This window comes from Heterocephalus glaber, unplaced genomic scaffold, assembly GCF_053883595.1.
Source record: "Heterocephalus glaber isolate CG9 unplaced genomic scaffold, H.glaber_assembly_v1.0 deba00001457, whole genome shotgun sequence".
NCBI lineage: Eukaryota > Metazoa > Chordata > Mammalia > Rodentia > Bathyergidae > Heterocephalus > Heterocephalus glaber.
Genome location: NW_028258305.1, coordinates 42,043,759 through 42,064,995, shown reverse-complemented (window position 1 = coordinate 42,064,995; position 21,237 = coordinate 42,043,759). Strand labels below are relative to the sequence as shown.

The 21,237-nt window shown below is 36.2% G+C and overlaps 1 protein-coding gene across 17 annotated transcripts in view; it reads right to left on the bottom strand.

Moving 5' to 3' along the window:
* The window catches only part of Dtnb (dystrobrevin beta), a 334,007-nt gene that overhangs the window by 226,140 nt on the left and 86,630 nt on the right, over positions 1-21,237 (bottom strand). For 14 of the 17 annotated variants that reach the window (XM_087216210.1, XM_087216215.1, XM_087216216.1 and 11 more), the window contains 2 exons: positions 12,876-12,956; positions 7,424-7,641 (listed from right to left, as the gene is read on the bottom strand). In XM_087216210.1, coding sequence (XP_087072336.1) covers positions 7,424-7,641; positions 12,876-12,956 — 299 coding nt within the window. Of the gene's footprint in view, positions 1-7,423; positions 7,642-12,875; positions 12,957-16,021; positions 16,218-21,237 lie in introns of all 17 variants that reach the window. The other 3 variants (XM_087216204.1, XM_087216220.1, XM_087216207.1) reach the window with 2 other exon arrangements.

The window sequence follows — 21,237 nt, the reverse complement described above, 5'->3', positions numbered from 1 at the left end:
GTTAGACACTAAACCCAGGGCCCTGTGCAACCTACGTATTTGCTGTTTTCTACTGTTTTGTTTTGATAGTCTTGACTTACAACCATCTTTAGTTACAACTAGCCCTCACAAATGAATTCGGTTCGTAAGCCAAGGGTCCACTGTATATAAACTGTGACACTAAGGGAATCTTTGATTGTTGAAATTAGCTCAGGTGTTTGCTATTGATTTTTTTTTTTTTTTTCGAAACTGGAGATCAAACTCAGGACCTTGCGCTTGCAAGGCAGGCATGGGAGACACTGAGCTACATCCCCAGCTCTTATTGATTATTTTAAATGGAAACAATAACCCTGGGCCTTTTAATAATATTTATATATTTTGTGGATTTTATTTAAACCTAGTTTCAACAGGTTTATTATGTTTTTTACATGTTTGTTCCATCTGTAAGGTGGAATTTCATTATACCACTGAACCAGCACTTTTGGTAAAGGCCATCGACTCATTTATGAAACAAAAACTGATGAATCACATGAGAGAAAAAATAACAATAAATTGTCAGGGACCTTTTCTTCCCATCTTGGATACACCTCATACTTCAAAGGATTATACACATTTTTGGACACTCCAGCTACACATCCAAGTTTTTCCCAGGTTCACAGTAAAAACCTCTTCTTTGACCAGTCATTAGATACAAGACTATAACTCCACAGAAAGAAAATCATGGGCAACGAATATAGCTCTGCGGTGGGGCACTTGCCTAGCATGTTCCAGGACCCAAGTTCAATCCCCAACACTTTACCCCCCAAAAAAACATTTGTGGACACCAAATACTACCAGTTTCAAAAACATACACTAGGAGCCAGGGATTTAGCTCAGTGGTGCCACTGCCTGCCTTGCAAGTGCAAGGTCCTGAGTTCGATCCCTAGTACCAAAAAAAAAAAAGCATAATGAACATATTAAAAGTAACATTATCAATATAAAAAAAATCATGAAAAAGAATGAATCAGATACACCATACAACAGCTAAAAAATAAAAACAGATGTGGTTATTATATGTATTCCACATAATAGTACCATGGCACCAGATAAAGGACAAATTAATGAGCAGCAAAGTAAATTGATGAACTCTTCTAAAAGGACTAGACAAATTTAAAGAAAATGAAACACAATGTGAGAAATATTAACAGATGAAGAAGACAGAGAGGGTTTGCCAACAGAAAAAAAGAAAAAAGCACAGGAAATATTTGAAGAAATAATAAGCTTCTGGTAATGGCAGACAAGTTAACTGCGATCATCTCTTTCTCTGAGACAGAAAGAAAATTTTTTAAATCTACTCAAAAGCAAATAAAAACAATTGAGTCACTCAATGCAGAAGAGACTGGAGGCCTAGGGAGGTGAGCACAATCATGAAATTATTTTTCCATGAAAGTGACTTCTGCTTTTAGAGGGGTAAATAAAAAGGCTAGAGTGCAGCATTAACTCTGATAGTACTGAGGGCTGGGAGAAAGATTATGGAGCCTGGGACCTGCCAAGGCAGAGGGATCCTTGTGAAAACGTCTCATGTCCTTGTTACAAAGGCTGAACCTACAAGCAGTGGGTTTCAAAGATAAATGTGCTGTCATCGGCAAGGACTGAATCAGAAACTGAATTGGGGTAATCTTGGTTAATTAAGATCTCCAGGCACCTAGCAAAACCAAACATATACCCTTTCTGGAGGAAACATTTCCTAGGCCTCAAATTCGTTCTGGAAATAATTTTGTAATGCATTGTCTGGTATATAATAAAAAAAGAATTGTGTTATATAACATCTGGTATATAACAAATTAAAAGTAAGATATGAAATAAGACACTGAATAGAAAATAGAAATAAAGAATAGTACAAAAAGAACCACAGGAAAGACATGTGTTAGATTATAAGCACAGATCATAAAATAACTATATTTATTAGATTTAAGGAATAAGAGTAATGAGATATTTTTCAGAGAACTAAAAAACAAAAATTTCTTAGTCCACCATATATAATTTCTCAAACTAAAAAATCAGGAAAATAATGTGACAGGTTTAAAGGTAGATTAGGTATAACTGAGTAGAAAATAAGTAAACTGGACAGTATATTATAAGAAAGTACTATAGGCAGGGGAAGGTGGAAAAAAATAAGAACCAAGAGAGTATGTAAAGGTGCATATCTCCAATGATGAATGTCATTATATTGTACACCTAAAGTGTACCAATAAAAGGATATACAAAAAAAAAAAAAAGAAAGTACTATACAAGGCCGGGGATTTAACTCAGTAGTTTCGCCACCTGCCTCACAAGTGCAAGGTCCTGATTTCGATCCCCGGTACAAAAAAAAAAAGAAAGAAAGTACTATACAGAACAAAGCCCAGAGAGGGAAACAGATGCCAAATTCACAAAAGATGGTAAGAGAAAACCCTGAGGATATAGTAAGAAGGTACACTATACATATATTAAAGTTTCATTAAAAAGGACTGAAAAGCAATGTATGAAGAGAAAATAACCCAGAATTTTAAAATATGGATGGCATATATCAAACCACTTATACAAAATGTTTTATGAATTACTAGCAGGATAAATACAAGATAATCACACCATGACTTCTCATGGTAATACTGCTTAACACCAAAACCAAATACCTAAAAGTTGCTAGAGGACAGTGACAGGCAAGCACTAAAAATGCAAAGATTACACTGACAACTGACTTCTACTCAGAAATAATGGAAGATAAAAAGTATGAAGCAACATTCTTAAAATGCTAAAGAAAACCACTATTTATCAATAACTAACATATGAAAATACTTTTAAAGAATGAAGGGGGTCCGGGGATTTTGCTCAGTGGTGCCGCCGCCTGCCTTGCAAGCACAAGGTCCCAAGTTTGATCCCCAGAACCAAAAGAAAAAGAATGAAGGTAAATTTTTTAAACAAAAACTGAAAGAATATGTCAAAATTTGATATGCACAAAGGAAAGACTCAAAGAGGTTACTCAAACAGAAGGAAACTTATTCCTAATGGAGTAATTCCTGATGTAGTATACTTAATAATTAAGTGGACCTTATTTTTTTTCAACACAATTAACCTCACTTGGGCCAGGGATTTAGCTCAGTGGTTCTGCTGCCTGCCTTGCAAGCGCAAGGACCCAAGTTCGATCCCCAGTACCAAAAAACAAACAAACAAACAAACACAATTAACCTCACTTAACTTACCAATAAATTAAACATTGGTTCTATTTTTTAAAATTCTCATTTGGTTTTAAATATGTATCAAATAAAAATATTCAAACACAATGACACCAACATAAGATTAATGAAATTAAAGTATCTGACAGTCTTTTCATTACCCAGGGAGTAACAATACCAATTAATATTAGGTTTTGAAAACTCAAGGGTAAATGCTGTAATCACCGAAGATATATAGAGCAGTGATGACAAACATTTTAGAGTGCCCAAAGTGCAACCCAGAACCCACTTATTTACAGCAAAGTGCCAACATTGCAATTAAGCCTTGAATACTTAAGTTTTAGTTTAGAAAAAACAACTCATACACTAACATCTTTTGTCTTTAAAAGAAAAACAACACATTTGTCATAGGTTCGCCACCACTGATACAAAGAGATAAAGGGAAAACCTACAGATGAAAATAATCTTAAGGGAATTCCAGGCAATCACAATGAATGGGCATAATTTGGATCTCAAGTCAAACACTAAACATTCAAAGGCTACAAAATATGTACCAAAAGGATATCATACCCACTGGAACAATTTGGAAAAGTAATTTGATATTATGTTTTAAAGCTGAACATACTATTCAACTCAACAAATACATTCCTCAAAATAAGACCAAAAGAAACACTTGGACACATGTACCAGGACATATGTAAGAATATTTCAAGTATTTCAAAGCCAAAATAGCACAGTAACACAAGATACTAGTATATAATATGAAAATGAACTGTAACTACATGCAACATGAATTTATCTTTAAAGTATATTTAAAAGGTTAATATCACACATACAGTGTGATACCTTTGTATAATTAGCAAAAATAATTAAAACTAAACAATACTCAGATAGAAGGTGTAGCTGAGTGGCAGGCTGCTTGCCTATGTGAGGCCTAAATTTGATTCCAGCACTGCTAAATAAGCAAACAAACAAAACCATACTCCATACCTATATATGTGAAAAAACAGCTTTTTCAGAAGCAAGGAAATGATAACACAAATAGCATCATCAGAGTTAGGTGCAGGTCAGTGGGATGGGACAAAAGAGAACAGGGCTGTTTCCCTTGTGTCTAACTTAACTGTGCCCCACCATGTGGCAGTATGTGATCGGGGTAAGAATAACTATGGTCTCCTCTAAGGGCACACATCCTGATTTGTCTGAGCTGTAACACATAACACTTATGCATACCTGACCCAAGGGCACAGTTCTAGAAGAAAGTTCAGGCTTTTTTTTTTTTGATGTTGAGAAAAGTCAGCTCTGCCCCCCCTACCTAAGCATGAAAGAGGAAGCACTTAAGTAGCTACTAGCAGATTTTTTTGAAGTGAACCCAAGGATGAAGGCCAAGGATGTCATACAGTTGGACCTGTCCCCAGGACACTAGCAGTGCAGTAGTGGGGAGACAAAGGGGGTAAGAATGAGGTTGTCAATGTTTTTACCACTCCTTATGGTTTTCACTAAGGCCCTACACACAGAAATTTGTAAATGGTCTCTGTGTTTTTCTGTGTTTTTAATTGTCAAAATGCAAAGTACTTAAAACTCTCAGCATTAAAGAAATCAAATCTTCAGAAAATATTCATTTTACGGGAGAAAGTCTTAGCTTCAATTTGTTCCAAACTGTTGTTTAGGGTCACATAATAATAATAATCAGAAACCATTTGGCAAAAAAAAAAAGACAATAAATTTGGAGGTAAAGGAATTTAAATCATTTTTGCACTTAAATTTTAACCTAGGAATTATGAAATACAAAGCCTGACAAACTCAATTAAAAGAAATAAGTAAGCAATCTATATATCAAAGGGATTCTTCAGCCTAAGTCATGAATTGGCCATTCAATAAAAAGACTAATATTTGAAGTATTTAACAACAAAATATTTTGATTTTCAAAACCAAAATTTCCATGTCCAAATCCTTTCCTTTTTCTAGTACAAAAAGCTGATTTTAAATATCTAGGGAGTAAAATAAATTCTTAGCCTGTACAGATTTCAGGGTTAGTTAAAATGTAATAATAGATTCTGATACCCATGCTCAAAGTTGTGTCAACTTGAAAATAACCAAACTCCCCACTGATATACTACATTCCTTAACTTTCTCAACTCCTGCATCTCTTTATGTATTTGTTAGCTCTTTTTTTTTTTGGTACTGGGGATCAAACTCGGGTCCTTGTGCTTGTGAGGCAAGCAACAGAACCACTGGGCTAAATCTCCAGCCCTTTGTTAGCTCTTTTTAGTGTAGCACTTCTACTCACCTATCTTCCTCTGATTGACTATTCAGTTACCCTTTCTGTACATGTCTAGTTTTCTCTGAATATGTCCTAGGTTATCTATGTACTTTCTCTATGTTTGGTTTTCCCATTCTTTCTTTCTTTCTTTTTTTTTGGTACTGGGGATTGAACTCCAGACCTTGTGCTTGCGAGGCAGGTGGTGGAACCACTGAGCTAAATCCCTGGCTCTCCCATTCTTTTTGTATCTCTTCATTCTTCTTTACCCTCCATTCCTTAGCCAAATGCTTGCTATGTTTTGAATATTTTTGTCGCCTCAAAATGTATATGTTAAATCCTAAGCCACAAGTTGTTGGTAGTAGGAGGAGGAGGCTTTTGAAGGTACTTAGGTCATAACGGTGGACCCCCATGAATGGAATTAGTTCCCATATAAGAGTCTCCAGAGAAAACTCTTGTCCCTCCCACCACATGAGGATACAGCAAAGTATCATCTATAAGCTGAAAGGTCGGTCCTCCCTAGACACAGAATCTTCCCTGACCTTGGTCTTCTAGCCTCCAGAACTCTGAGAACTACACTTGTTATTTACAAGCCACCCATTTTATGGTGTTTTCTTACAGCAATCCCAACAGATTTAGGCATAATAGTACTTAACTTTTGTGATATGATTATAGAATCAAAATTCTTAGTCCCTGCTTATCATCTTTAGGTAGTAAGGTAATTTTCATTTCTAACTTTTAAAGGAAATTACCTTTTAAATTAATTTCTGCTGTGTGACCTGTGCACTGACTTTATTCAGTGGGTCAGTGTCATGATAAGATGCTGCTTATTACACAATTAAAATTTTTACAAGGGATTTAGTTTTTAGTTTTTGTTTTTTGGGGTTTTTTTGGTACCGGGGATGGAACTCAGGACCTTGCTCTTGGGAGGCAGGCAGTGGAATCACTGAGCTAAATCCCCAGTCCTACAAGGATTTTAAATCAAAAGAGTTAGTCTTTAGACAATGTAAATTAACCTTATGGATTCACAGATCTATTTTTTTAAAAACAGCATTGGGGTTCAGTAATACTCTTATTTCAAAGATTCTCTTGTATACTCTTATTTTTTAAATTCAATTTTTCTTTATATAATTTTCTATTATATGGATATTATATCTAATTTGAAAACATGAACACATAGTGAATTTAGTGAGTGGCTAAATTATGATTTGGCTTTGACACACCCATGATTTTATCACTAATTTGGAATCCTAACTACTATAAAGTATAACTAATAACATTTCACAAATGTATGAACTCGAAATAAGTCTACATAGAGAAAAAAATGAAGCAGAGAGAATTAATCCAACCAAATCAAACAGCCAATAGTATAGCAGGGATCAGAAACATGAATTGTTGGTTCTTGGAATATTACCATTAACCTCCTTGCTTCCATCCTTTATGATTTTTTGTTTGATTCTGTGTTTTTTAATAATTCTAATTTAATTCTCTATGAGTACAAATACACCAAATCATTTCCACTTTAATTTGAGATACATTTAAATAGTTCTCTTATTGTATGGTCTAACAGTGTAATTTGTTGAAAAGTTTAAAATAGGTTTCTAGACATGTATAAAGAGAAAACAAGATACCTTAGTCCAAAGTTATTTTATGTTACATAGTTTAAAAAAATTAGTATTAAAGTCAACTAGAAAACATTATAATCTCATTCACAACTTAGATATATTTCACTGGAGAAAGAACAACTATATTAAGGTACCTAAAATTTTACCAAACAATATGTCTCAAGTGTTGCAATTCTTTATACTATTAAAGAACTTAATACATGACATCCTCAGACAGTCAGCCACTGCTGACCAGTCTTAGCAGGGACTTACCATGAATAATCTCCCTTTTAACCATGATTATAACTTGACAGCACTAGGCAGGGCAGTATGGAAGAAAAGTGATGAAGAGATAGGTATTGGTAAAATGAACTAAGCTTGTAAGGTACGTGCCTGTCATATGCAGCAATCATAAAATTGAGGAGGAGGCTGATAGACTGTTCCACACTGATTTGGTGAGTAGAAGGAAGGCGTTTATTCAACTGATAGTAGATGGATGAGATGACAGTTTCAAGGCGGGACACACTGATCTCGGTGGTATGGTCCAGTGTATTAAGGCCATTGTCTCGGAAAGCTTCAATCATGTTCCAGATATCCACAAGATGAACTAAAACAAGAAGGAAATCAACTGTCAACAATTTTAAAGTATGGCACCACCTTCGCAATTAGATGTTTTAATTTATCAACTAGTTTCTAAGGTTAAAAAGAGAAACTCTTTAGCAACAATGAGCAATATTCTGTGGCGGAATAGAGAATGTCAATCGAGATGACATCAAAGTGCCACCACAGATCAGAACTGATAACCCACAGACTTGATATCCATGTGACTAGCATTTCAGATCTCTGTAAATAGTGATACATGCAATACATGTAAATACTCATTATAGTTAGCATTAGAGAAAGTTAAAAAAAAGTCAAGAGCTACTCATAAGACCTTTCAGCCTTTTTAATAATTTTCTATATCATCTTGAGTCACCTAACTTTATTACTGTAGCATAGCAATTTCAGCAACATTTACAACTCAAATTTTACTCTCTATAGCTTAAAAGAGAGAATACAATTACATTAAGTAAAACACTAATATGCTTTATGGACCATTCATTGCCCTAAACAATTAAAAGCAAAAAAAAAAATTTGTCTTTTGCTTCTTTTTTCATTACTTAAGAAGTTGATTTTTTTTAAATTTCATGTCCAATTACATGTTAGGTAGGTACTAGGATTTATTGTTCCCTTTGGAAACAACTAAAAATTCTCAATGAGCCATAAAAATATCATCTTCAGTTGCTCATTAATGGCTCAGAAAAAAATATTACTCAACCAGACAGAAAAGAGACTTTTCCTTAAAAAACCAAGACTTAGAATGACACATGAATTCAACCAACAAAGGTTGCAACCTGCAAATTCTATTCAAAAGAGAGTTGATGTAACTTTATTTATAACAAAAGAGGAGTGGATGGAAAACCACATCATCATCTCAGTAAACACAGAAAAAGTTATTTGGTAATTCATCACCTTTTCATAACAAACATGCTCTACAATACAGTAGGGATAGAATGGAATTTCTACAATGGGGGAGGACCATGCCCTCCTCTCAGAGTCAGGAACCAACCTTAAGTAGATGCAATCAAAGGAAAAACAAACACAATGGAATTTATTCCATTTAAACTCTTACACTTTAAAAGATAATAGCAAGAAAGTAAAAAGGCAACCCAAGGAATGGAAAAAAATATTTCCAAACCATGCATCAATAAAATATCCAGAATATATAAAAATTCTTACAACTCAAGAAAAAAGACAAATATCCAATTTAAAAATGGGCAAATAACTTAAATGGATAGTTATATAAATGTACATAGAAGATATACAGATAGCCAACAAGCACATAAAAAGATGCTCAATATTGTTAGTCATTAGGCAAATGTGAAACAAAAGTACTGTATAATGATATACCATTTCAGAACCCACTACAATGATCTTATAATTTTTATATAGAAAATATCAAGTGTTGGTGAATATTTAGGGAAACTGAAATCATCATATCAGTCAACCAAATTATTCATAAAAATCAAAATGTAGAGCAGGGTGTGGTAGAGTATAACTGTAATCCCAGTTACTCAGGAGGCTACGGCAGGAGGACCAAAAGTTTGAGCCCAGCCTGGCCAACTCAGTGAGAACCTACCTCAAAATAAAATAAAATGGTCTGGGCATGGTAGTGCGCTTGCCTAGCATGCCTGAGGTCCTGCATTCAATTCCCAGTACCACCAAAAAATGGAGAAAAAAAAAAGCAGAAACAATCCAAATATCCATCAATGATGAATGGATAAACAATAAATAAATAAATATACAGAAAAGAATATCATTCAATCACAAAAAGAAATGAACAGACCTTTTATTGAACAAAGCTCTCCAAGACTAGAGAATATGATTTATTTTTCAAGAACACAAAGAATATATGTAAAAACTGACCATGGACCAGGGCTGGTGCCCAGTGGTAGAGCACTTGCCAAGCACATGTGAAGCCCTGGGTTCCATTCCCAGCAGACAAAATAAAAACTGACCATATCCTGGGCTGTTAAGTAAATCTCAACAAATTTCAAAGGATTAAACTCATATGAACAATGCAATCAAAATGAAACTAAGAAGTCATTATCAAGAGACAATTTTTAAAATAAACCTTACCTTTAGAAATGAAGAAATACCCTACTAGGAACTTAATCTGGCTAAGGCTATGTATCTGCAAAGATCTTGCAGCAAACATCACTTCAAAGGGAAATGCTGAAAGCATTTACTCTAATATCGGGAATGAGATAAAGACATCCACTGCCACCATTTCTACTGTACTTGATGCCTAACCAATATAAATATCCAAGATAAAGTAATAATCAGCATTAGAAATAAGTATAATGGAAGTATTGGAAATAAATATAATGGTCATTAATCAGGAATGACAAAACTGTGCACACAGAAAATCATAAATATGTGACAGATAAGTTAATAAAATTAGTATGTGGGGCCAGGGATTTAGCTCAGTGGTTCTGTCACCTGCCTTGCACCTGCAAGGTCTCGAGTTGACTCCCCAGTAGCAAAAAATAAAATAAAATAAAATTTAAAAAGTAAAATAAAATAAAATAAAATAAAAATAAAATAAAATAAAGTAAAATAAATAAAATAATATTAGTACGTGGATCCAGAACAACTGCTACATAAAAGACTAAAATATAAGTCATTTTATGTCTTGTACTTCAGTAATACACAATGGAAACTTAAAATACTATTCACAATAGCGTCCTAAGTCACAAAAACCTAGGAATAAATTCAATGAAGGTTGTACAACATCACTACAAAATATAATTGGCAGAAATTAAAGACCCAAATAAATGGAGGATTGATACACCATGTGTACCAGGAAGAGATTTCAATATTGGAAATATTCCAATTCTCCTTAATTTGATCTACAGATTCAAGCAGGTCCAATCAAAATCCCAGCAAGACTATACATTAAAGACTTAAAAATTATTATTAAAAAAAGAAATCCCAGGGCTAGGGATTTAGCTCAGCGGTGCTGTCGCCTGCCTTGCAACCACAGGTCCCGAGTTCAATCCCCAGTAAGAAAACAAAAAAACCAAAATCCCAGCAGAGTTCTTTGTGTTATTTCATTTCTAGTTGCAACTGACAGATTTTAAACTTTATATAAAAAAAGTCAAAGGGCCAAGGATTTAGCTCAGTGGTTCCACCACCTGCCTCGCAAGTCCAAGGTTCCAAGTTCGATCCCCAGTACCAAAAAAATTAAAAAATAAAAAGTCAAAAGGCCACAAATGTCCTAGATAATATTTTTTTAAATAGAATAAAGTAGGAAAACTTGTTCCACCTTACATCTAAATGACTTACACATACACATAACAAACATATTGTACTTACATATATACATACATATAAAACTATAACAGTGGCTGTTGAAACAGTGTGATACAAGGACCAGACTATCTTAGTTACTTTTCTCATTATTGAGACAAAATACTCAATACCCAAAGTTAAAGGAGTAAAGGTTTATTTCAGCTCAGTTTATAGAGAACCGGTTCGGTTCATAGTGGCTGGCTCCAAGGGGGGTTGGCTTGGCAGAGAAACAGTTCATGGTGGGCAGAAGGCAGCAAAGCAATGAAGTAGCAAAGAAGCAACAGCGACAAAAGCAGCCCTCTTTCTGTCCCTTATATTCTATCCAGGATACACACCCTCCCTCAGGGCAGGTAGCACTCATACCCAGGGTGGGCCTTCCCTTCATCTACACTCAGAACTATGGCAAACCAATCAGTGGACTAATTTAGTAATTATCCATCCTTGATCCCAGTGTCACACACCTAATTCTAGCATCACACACTCTAGATCCAGCCACCTCTGAAAAGCCCCACCTATGACCACATGAGGATTTGGGGGACATCTAGACATAAGCCATAACACTGGCCTATGGAAAACAAGAGGGTCACAAACAGATCTTCTCACATATGGACACTGCTATAAACACTCTTATACATTTCTCCTAATGAATGTGAGAGGATTCTCTGACAGTGAAGAAAAAGAATGACTTTTTCAATGAACACTGTAGGGACAATGAAACATACCTATGGACAAAACTAATGGTTAACTCTTACTCATATTGTACAGACACCCCCAAAATTTCAAGGTAAACTGTAGATCCATATGTGGGTAATAAAATAAAACTTCAGAACAATGCAAATTTTACTTTACATCACTAACACTACTAACCTAGTTTAGGCTCTCAATATTCCAGACATAGACTACTGTTTTCCATGAATTATTAGGGGAAGAATTATAAAAGTGAGTTATTAACATTGTGGTTTTCAAATGTTTTGGCCACAACCCACAGAAATATATTTAAATCATCACACATACACATCTAGATTTATAAGACAAATGTTTCAGGAAACATTTTTCACTGCCTATGCTGTACTCTAGTATTTCTTTCTTTCTTTTTGTATTACACACTTTAAATCATGGCTACAACCATCAAAATGATTTCATGAAACATTAATGGGTCATATCCCATGAAAAACAACACTTTGAGAAATCATTGAAGAAAGAAATCCGACTTTAAGATCACAGGACAAACTCTTGGAAAGAACTTTAAGCGAGGATTTGTAGGTGGCAGAAGTTATCAGATGTAATGTGACTGCCCAAGTCACTTATTTATAATAAATAGCAAAACTCAGTCTAAAACTGAAGTTTTCAATTCTTAGGTTAATGTTCTTTCCCTTACAGATTCTCACAGGAGTCCACATAACAAACATACAAAAAAAGCATTATAATTCTGACATAAGTGAGTTCATCTTCATGGAAATTAATATATATACATACATATACACATACTAGTTCATAACCCATATGATAGCAATTACTGTTAGAAAAGGTTGATTTATGTTATATTAAATTTAATCAAGAAAATAAATTCTTACATCTTTATCAAAACATATTTTTCTTCCAGTGCCTGCCTTACAAGCACAAGGTCCTGAGTTCGATCCCCGGTAGAAAAAAAAAATTTTCTTTTCTGCCAGAAACTAACAAATTATTATTAATTTTGTATAAAACATTTCATTAATATTAACAAGGAAAAAAATCAATTCTCCCACTTAACATTAACACCATGCCAATCTCAAAACAAGTTACATTACTGAATTTGTTAAAATTTTAAGGATACAGGATTAAAATGACAAGTTCTTTCCATTATAAAGCTTATATATGAATAAATAATTAAAACAAAAACAATTCAATTAACATAAGAATATTAACATATTTTATAACATTAAGAAATGAGAAGAGATGACTTACAGTTGCATCGTTTTTGTACAAATCGTAATTTGCAAGCTGTTCTATAAGTTGATAGTCGGATGACATCAAAATTCTGAGCACCTGAAAAAGGGCAAATAAAAATCTTCAACTTCAAATTAAATTTGCTATTTAATTTCTAAATGCTAGGAAGTGTGATTCCCTATTCAACTAACAGTCAAGTAGGCCTTCTGATAAAAACCAAACTGGAAGAAGGGTCAGGAAACACCTTCCGTGGGCCCACTATACACCAGGACTCTGCCAACAGCTTTGCCTATTATCACCACATCTGCTGGGCTAAAAAAACTCTGAGGGGAGGAATACTCATGTCCCAAGTCACTTGTTTATACTGCATGGCAAGTGTAGGTGACTCAGTGAATGACCAAGAGATCAGTAAATAGGAGCAGAGTGGTAGAGTAAGAAAGACCTTAACATAAAGTCTAGAATGCTAAATTCCAGCCCTAGCCTGGCCACAAAATAGAACACGACTGTGGCCATGCTGCATACTTCTTCTCGGCCTCAATGTCCTTCCTCACCAGCACGATGAGGTCCCCTTCCACAGTGGTATCTCCAGAGCAGTGTTTTATGCTCCTCTAATATAACATCCCCCTCTATTAAGCAGTAAAATCATTTTTCTTCACTCGAATCTGAACAGGATACTGTGATGCCTCAGCAGAAGTGATAGTACATTACTTCTAGAGACAGGTGATAAAAAGGCCACCAGTAGCCCCGGCTCTCACTCTTTCAGGACACTTGCACTGTGAGGATATGCAGACTACTGACATGGAGAGGCTTATATGCAAATGAAGTAAGTCCATAACCACAAGGCAGCACCAACGGTCAAACACGTAAGTGTGCAACCTTCAGATGATTCACACCCTGAGCTCCTACTTGTTCCAGTGAAGACAAGAGGTCAGCACTGGGAGTTCAGAGTACCTGCACTGTATGCATGAGGCCCTGGGTTTCATCAATAGTACATCAGAAGAAAAAAATCAGCACTGGATGCCACTCTAAGTCTAGACCAACAAAATATACAAACAAAATAAATGACTGTTTGAGGAAAGATAGTCATTGTAACAAGAACAAAGCCTAAAATTTCATGAGTCTATAAATCAAGCTTTGTTCTCATTTCAGAATTTAGTATAAATAAAGTCTCCTTAAATTTTAAGGTCACTTTAGACAGCTATGGTCCCCAGTGTGAGTTTCATGTTCATCTACACACCCCTTATAAGATTTGGCAGCTACTTGATTCAGTAAGGGGAAAATGAACTGGCACAAATTATTTTCTACTAATGCTTACAGGTATGTCTTGTTTCTATTCATTTCACAGTATAGAGGGAATAAAGGAAAGATTTTTTCAGGTTTTTGTGAAAGTAATGTTTCTTGACCAACATAGTTCTCTTCATTTCAAACTTTACCCTGTCATAATTAAAATGATTTCCTCTACCATCTGGTTCTCACAGAATTTCTGTTCTTCTATATACTGTATAGTTCTACTTATTTTTAACATAAGCTTTATTAAAATACAATGCATATACCCCACAATTTGCCATTGAAAGTATAAATTTCAATGAATCTTACTATACACAGAGTTGTATATTCATTGCCAAAATCAATTTTACAGTATTTTCATCATCCCAAAAAGAAACTTCTGCCCCTTAGCAATGACTTTGCTCACTATGTAACTGGATTATCTTATAATAAAAGTTCCATTTTATTCTAGAGAGAAGTCATAGGACTTATGATTTGCAAATAATTTTTCTCATTTTGTCAGTCATTTGACCCTTAGTGAATCCACTGAAGCACAAAAGTTTATCATTTTTATGAAGACCAATTTATTCTTTTATCACTTGTGTTACTGCTGTCATATCTCAGAAGGCTCTGTGTAGATCAAGGTCAAGTAGATTTTTCTTCTAAGAGTTTGTTGTTGTTGTTTAGGTGGGTGTTTTCTTTTGTTTTGTTTTTTCAGTACTGGGAATCAAATCAAAACCTTATGCATGCTAGGCAAGTACTCTTAATGAGGCTCACCTCCAGGTATATTTTTATCTTGAGACAAAGATTCACTAAAGTGCCCAAACTGGGCTCAAATTTACAATCCTCCTACCTCAGCCTCCCAAGAAGCTGGGATTACATATGTGTGCCACCACACATGGCTGTTTTTCTTTAAGAGTTTTCTCTTTTATGTTCAGGTCCAAGGTTCATTTTCAATTAATTTGATATATGGTATGAGGCAAGGATATCCAGTTTCCCTACCACAGTTTGTTCAAAAGACCATTCTTTCTCCATTGAACAGTCTTGATACCCTTGTCAAAAATTAACTGTAAAATTAAATCTATCCCTTTAATTATGTGCAGTTATAGTACAGATCGTAAATGTTCCCCATCAAGGCTCAGGTGTTAAAGACTTAGTCCCCAGCTTGACACTCTGAAGTTAAGGAGCTGTTAAGAGGTAAGGCCTAGTAGAAGGCCTCATTGTCCAGGCATTAAGAATACGTCCCTAGGGCCAGGGATTTAGCTCAGTGGTTTCGTTGCCTGCTGCGCAAGCACAAGGACCAAGTTTGATCCCCAGTACCAAAAAAAAAAAAAAGAATACATCCTTGACCCAGCACTTGGCAGGGTGAGGCAGGAACTACCGTGAGTTCAAGACTAGCCTGGGCTACATAGCAAGTTTGAGGTCAGTGTGTAACACAGTGAAGATTTTGTCTTGGCCGGTGTGGTGGCACATGCCTGTAATCCCAACACTCAGGAGACTGAAGCAGGAGGATTGCTGCAAGTTTGAGGCCAACCTGAGCTATAAAGTGAATTCAAGGCCAGTCTGGACTACAAAGTGAGACCTTGTCTCAAAAAAAAACCAAAACATATAAACAAACAAAATCCTATCTAAAAAACAAAAGCAAAAAAGTATACTGAAAAGGGTTTATGGGACTCTGATTGCTTCCTTTCTCATTTCTGGTCATGAAATGAATAGGTTTCCTCTACCACATGTTTCCACCATTATGTACTATGCCTCACCATAGACACGAAAACAACAAGGACAAGCAACCATAGCCTGAAACCTCTAAAACTGCAGGCCAAAATAAAACCTTCATCATTTTCAGTTGATAATATAAGTTACTTTATAACAGTAGTGGAAAGCTGACTAACACATACATCTATCCTTATGCCGTAATACAGAATCTGGATAATAAAAAATTCTGATGTCCGAAAGCATGAGTCTTCTGGCTTTGTTCCCCTCTTTCAAGACTGCTTTGACTGTTCTTGGTCTCTTGAGTTTCCACATGAAGTTTAGGATCAGTTCAACCATCCGCAAAGAAGAGTTAGGTCTTTTATGAGGACTGTGTTGAACCTATAGATCAGATTAGGGAATATTGCTATCTTAACAATGTTAAGTCTTCCAATCCATTAAGACAGGATATCTTTAGGTCTCCCTTAATTTCTTTCAACAATGTTTTGTAGCATTTAGAATAACATAGGTTTTACACTTCTCTTATTAAATATATTCCTACTTTCGTTTATTGGTTTGGTTTGTTAGTATATTACTCTCTCAAGCCAAATATTTTAAATTGGAACCATTGAGCATTAGCCAAAAACCAAACTGAACTGTTTAAAGAAGGAACGTTGACAAATGTTCAAATGAATTTAATAAATAACCTGGCATTAAATTACCGCAGTTAATTTTAATGTCTAAAGATTTATACAGTATGAAATAACTGGAAATACAGACAAAACTAATGAAAATAGCTAGGAAATGGGAACTCCATCCCAATTAATAAAATCTGCTAATGTGAGATCACACTGCCAGCTATTTATTAGGTCGTGTTTGCTAGTGGAGATGTAATTCTCAGAAAAGTCATTGCACCTGGTATAATCACTCTCTTCAGCATTTTTCTCTGGTGCAGGTAAGAGACATATCTCGGTATTACAAAAGATGAAATAGGTAAACATCACAAATGTAAAGTGAACTTTACATTAGTTCAGGAAAAGAAGAAACTTCCTTTGCTATACATCAGTTTGCCAGAGATCTCTACACTGGAGCTTCAGACACATGCCAAGAATCAAGTGTCACTCTATGTGTCTTAGCCATTGTTCCTGTGAAAATACATTACTCTAAAACAAGTGAGAGAGCTGGGGATGTTGCTCAACAGCACAGCACCTGCCTGGCAAGCACAAGGCCCTGAGTTCAATTCCTGGTACCAAAAAATAAATACATACATACATACATACATACATACAAGTGAGAAAAGGTGCAGATACCAGTAGGATGGCACAGGCTTCTGAATCTCTAGGGAATCCTGCCCATAATAATGTTTTGTTTTGTTTTGCTGCACTAGGGATTGAATCTAGGGCCTTAGCACTGAACCAGATCCCTGAGCCTATTTGTTTGTTTGTTTGTTTGTAAGCAGGGTCTCACTAAATTGTACAGGCTGGACTCGAACTTGTGATCCTCCTGCCTCAGCCTCTGCAGAGTACTGGGATTGCAGGCATGCACCACAGCAACAGGCTTCACACTCTTGGGTGTGGTGGTACATGCCTGCAATCCCAGCTACTCAGGAGGCTGCAGCAGGAGAAACACAAGTTCAAGGCCAGCCTGAGCGATACAGCAAAACCCTTCCTGAAAATAAATAATCTTACGACTTTACTAAAACCTGTAGTGCCAATATTGCACCAGTCAGATTCTAAAATGTCTCATGTTTCCCTTCTTCTGGAACAGCCATCTTTCCAGGTTTCTATAAGGAGACTCCTCACTCTCCCCCACAAGGCTAGCCTTGGCTTTTTAAATACATATTGAGTATTCCTTATCTAAAATGCTTGGGACCAGAAGTGTTTCAGATTTCAGAGCATCTCAGACTTTGAATTTTCAATTTATGGATTCTAAACCTCTACTTCCCTTATGTAAGAGTCACTAATTTAAAATATTGTAGTCTGGCAAATAAAAATAGAATGTTCTCAGTAAAGAAAGTGAAAATAATTATGAGCTGAACATGGTGTTACAAACTTGTAATCCCAGCTATTCAGGAGGCTGAAGCAGGAGGTTGGCTTGAGGCCAGGAGTTTAAGACCAGCCTGGGCAACACAGCAAAATCCATCTCTACATACATACATACGAAAATGATTATGCTATGCCTTTAGAGCTTCTGAAATAGAACTGATTACTCTTCACTGCATTATAAGAAATACAGTGAAATATCATTTTAATACTAATGCCAGACAATATCTTTTAAGCTTTTCTGGGGGGTACCGGGAATCGAACTCAGGACCTTGGGCTTGCCAGGCAGCACAGCACTGCTGAGCTAAATTCCCAGCCCCTCTTTTAAGCTTTTTAAAGAAATAGTACAGATCCCCAGTACCAAAAAAAACCAAAACAGAAATAGTACAAAAGGTACTGACTAAACACATAGGCAGAATTCTAGTCCCAGTCGGAGACTCTCTACAACTTAATGGGAATAAGATGAGGATGCTGGGTACCCAAGAAGTGCAGGAGGCAGATGGGGCAGGACAAGAAAGGATTACTTTCTCCTCATTCATGGGAGTAGGCAATGAATGCCGTATACAATAACCAAATCCCCCAAAAAGTAAAGTGACAAATGGAAGGATTTTATTGTATCTGCTTGTATCAGAAGCTTAAATGCCTGTGAGAAATGCCACACTAGCAACAACAACAAAAAAAAAACAAACTTTAGAACACCATTGAAATACCTGTAAAAAGCCACTCTTCCCAAAACTCCACAACTGTCTTTTATAAAATGGAGTACTACTCAGCCATAAAGAATAACAAACTAGAGACATTTATAGCTAAATGGATGCATATTGAGGCAATACTCTTAAGTGAAATAAATAGGTCACACATGTGTAAATACCGAATAGTTTCTCTAGTGTGAGAAACTGAAAGTGTAAATAAGGATTAAAATGATTAAAACCAATGATTGATAATTTGAAATAGGAAGAAAAGGTCCAAAGGGGTAGGAGGAAGTGGGAGGGGAAAGGGAAAGGAAAGGGAAAGGAAAAATTATGAGAAAAGGAAAAAATGGAAACAAAGTCTTTGTAAATAAGGAAGGGTGAAGGGGGTGAAGGGCGCACAGGGAATGGGAAAAAAATAAGAACCAAGATACAGGTACAAGCACCCAATGATAAATGTAAATGTATTGTATGCCTAAAATGTACCAAGAAAAGAATGTAAGGAAAAAAAAAACCTCCACAACTAATACAGTTTCTTATTTGAGATATCTGCCTGAAGCTGATTTTCAGTGATAGCTTCCTATATTTCATGCAACTACCTTTCCACTAAAGAAAATGCAATTCTATTCTACAAAAATGTTGAAGAAAAGAGCAACCTCAGCTGTAATTTTAGTACAATGCAAACATTTCTTTCAATTTCAGGCTGGGGGAAGAGTTCTTAGGGAATGTGGAAACCAAATCAACTTCAAAGTCTTTTTTTTTGGTACTGGGGATCGAACTCGGGTCCTTGCATTTGCGCAGCAGGTGGTGAAACCACTGAGCTAAATCCTCGGCCCTCAAAGCCTTTTAATAAGAAAGAAAATATGATAATACACAATAGTGTGTTAGGAAAAACCAATATGGGTGTGTTTGTGTGTGTGTGTGTGTGGTGTAACAGGAGAAGGTGGAAAGATAAGCAAAATCTGCTAAGTGCAATCACTATGGAATCTCCATCAGTATCCCATGATCACAAGCACCACTTGAGCATTATGTTAACCATGCAGATGCCCAGGCCCTACTCCAGACCTCCTTCCTGAATCAAAATTTCCAGGGAAGCCAGGTATGGCAACCCACCCATATGTGAGGCTGAGGCAGAAAGATTCAGTTTGAAGCCAGCCTGGGGTATATAGTTGAGTTTGAGGCCAATCTGGACTACAGAGTGAGATCCTGTCTCAAAACAAAACAATAAAACAAACACTCTAGGAAGACATCTGGAATTGTTTTGTCTTATTTTGTTTTCCGAAAGTCTCATCTAAGTCACTAATTGCTGGGCATGAACTTGCAATCCTCTAGACTCAGCCTCCCAGAATGCTAAGATTACAGGAGTGTGCCACCATGTCTAGCTGGAATCTTCATTTTTACCAAGTGCCCCAAGAAAGTCTTATGATCAAGCTAGATTCAGAAAACAAAGGGCTATCCAGCTCAAGTGAAAAGTTTGGTTCATGCATTTCTTTCAAATTTCACCTTATACTCAACTCCAGTCATTTGTGGACTACATATAATCACCAGAAGGTGCCAAGTCGTTATTATCTCTGGAACTTTGCAGGTACTTGTGCCCCAGCTCTTCCTTTACCTCACACCAGGCTGACTCAGCCTGGATATCACTTCTCCTAGGTCCCTCTGGACCTCATTATGACTCCTACTGCCCTATCATTCCTGTTTACATTTCCAAAAGACTAAGTTCCATAAAGACAAAGCCTAATTTTGTTACTGATGCTCACCATTATATGACTAAAATGAGGATGTAATAAAGCTGACACCTAAAGTATCCACTGGGTGAATAAACATGTGAAAATAAGTTGTGCTGCTGGTACAAAAAACTCTGATCTGCTATATGAAGTCCAAAAGTTAGATAAAGTATTGTACAGATATAATTTTGGACACCAGCAAAGAAAGGCTGACAGTGGGAGATGATAAAAGTTATGGGAGTCAATAATCCCAACACTCTGGGAGGCTAAGGCAGGAGGATCACAAGTTCAAGCCTAGCCCAAGCAGTTTACAACTTAGTGAGTGAGACCTTGTCTCAAAAGTGTGAAGACCTTGGGTTCAATCCACAGTATTACAAAAAATGAAGAATGAATGAATGAATACATGTATATATGTACGTATGTATGTATGTTGTGGGGAAGTGAGCTTCTTTTCCCATGTATAACAGTCCATGATTTAGCCCTCCTCAGGCAGGGCAGTGGATTCAGAACTGTGTTCCTAGGACCCAAAGGATCTGGTGGAGGTGCTCAGTGAATCAACGGAAGATGAGAGGGTACTATCAAAGGACTAACTGAGGAAAAGGTGAGGAAAGAAGAGGAGAAAGAAGAGCAAAGACTACAGATCTAGGAAATTTCTACAGTTTCAATACAGCCTGTCCCTTCCAACTCATATTAGACTTTAATCCCTTTTATGAGGTAATAATGGGTAAAAAGTTAATCTGACCATGATGTTTAGAGAAGGGACCTCAGGGAGGTGATTAGGATTAGACGGAGTCACCAGGGTATGACCCACGACTAAATGCTGAGGGCATTTTACTAAGAGGGACAGCACAGGACACACATAGGCACTGCCTCTTTCCCACCATGTGAGGCCCTGAGCCACCTTGGGACTCTGTCGGCAGGAAGAGTCCAGAACCTTGGAGCAGAGCCATGAGCCAAAATAAAG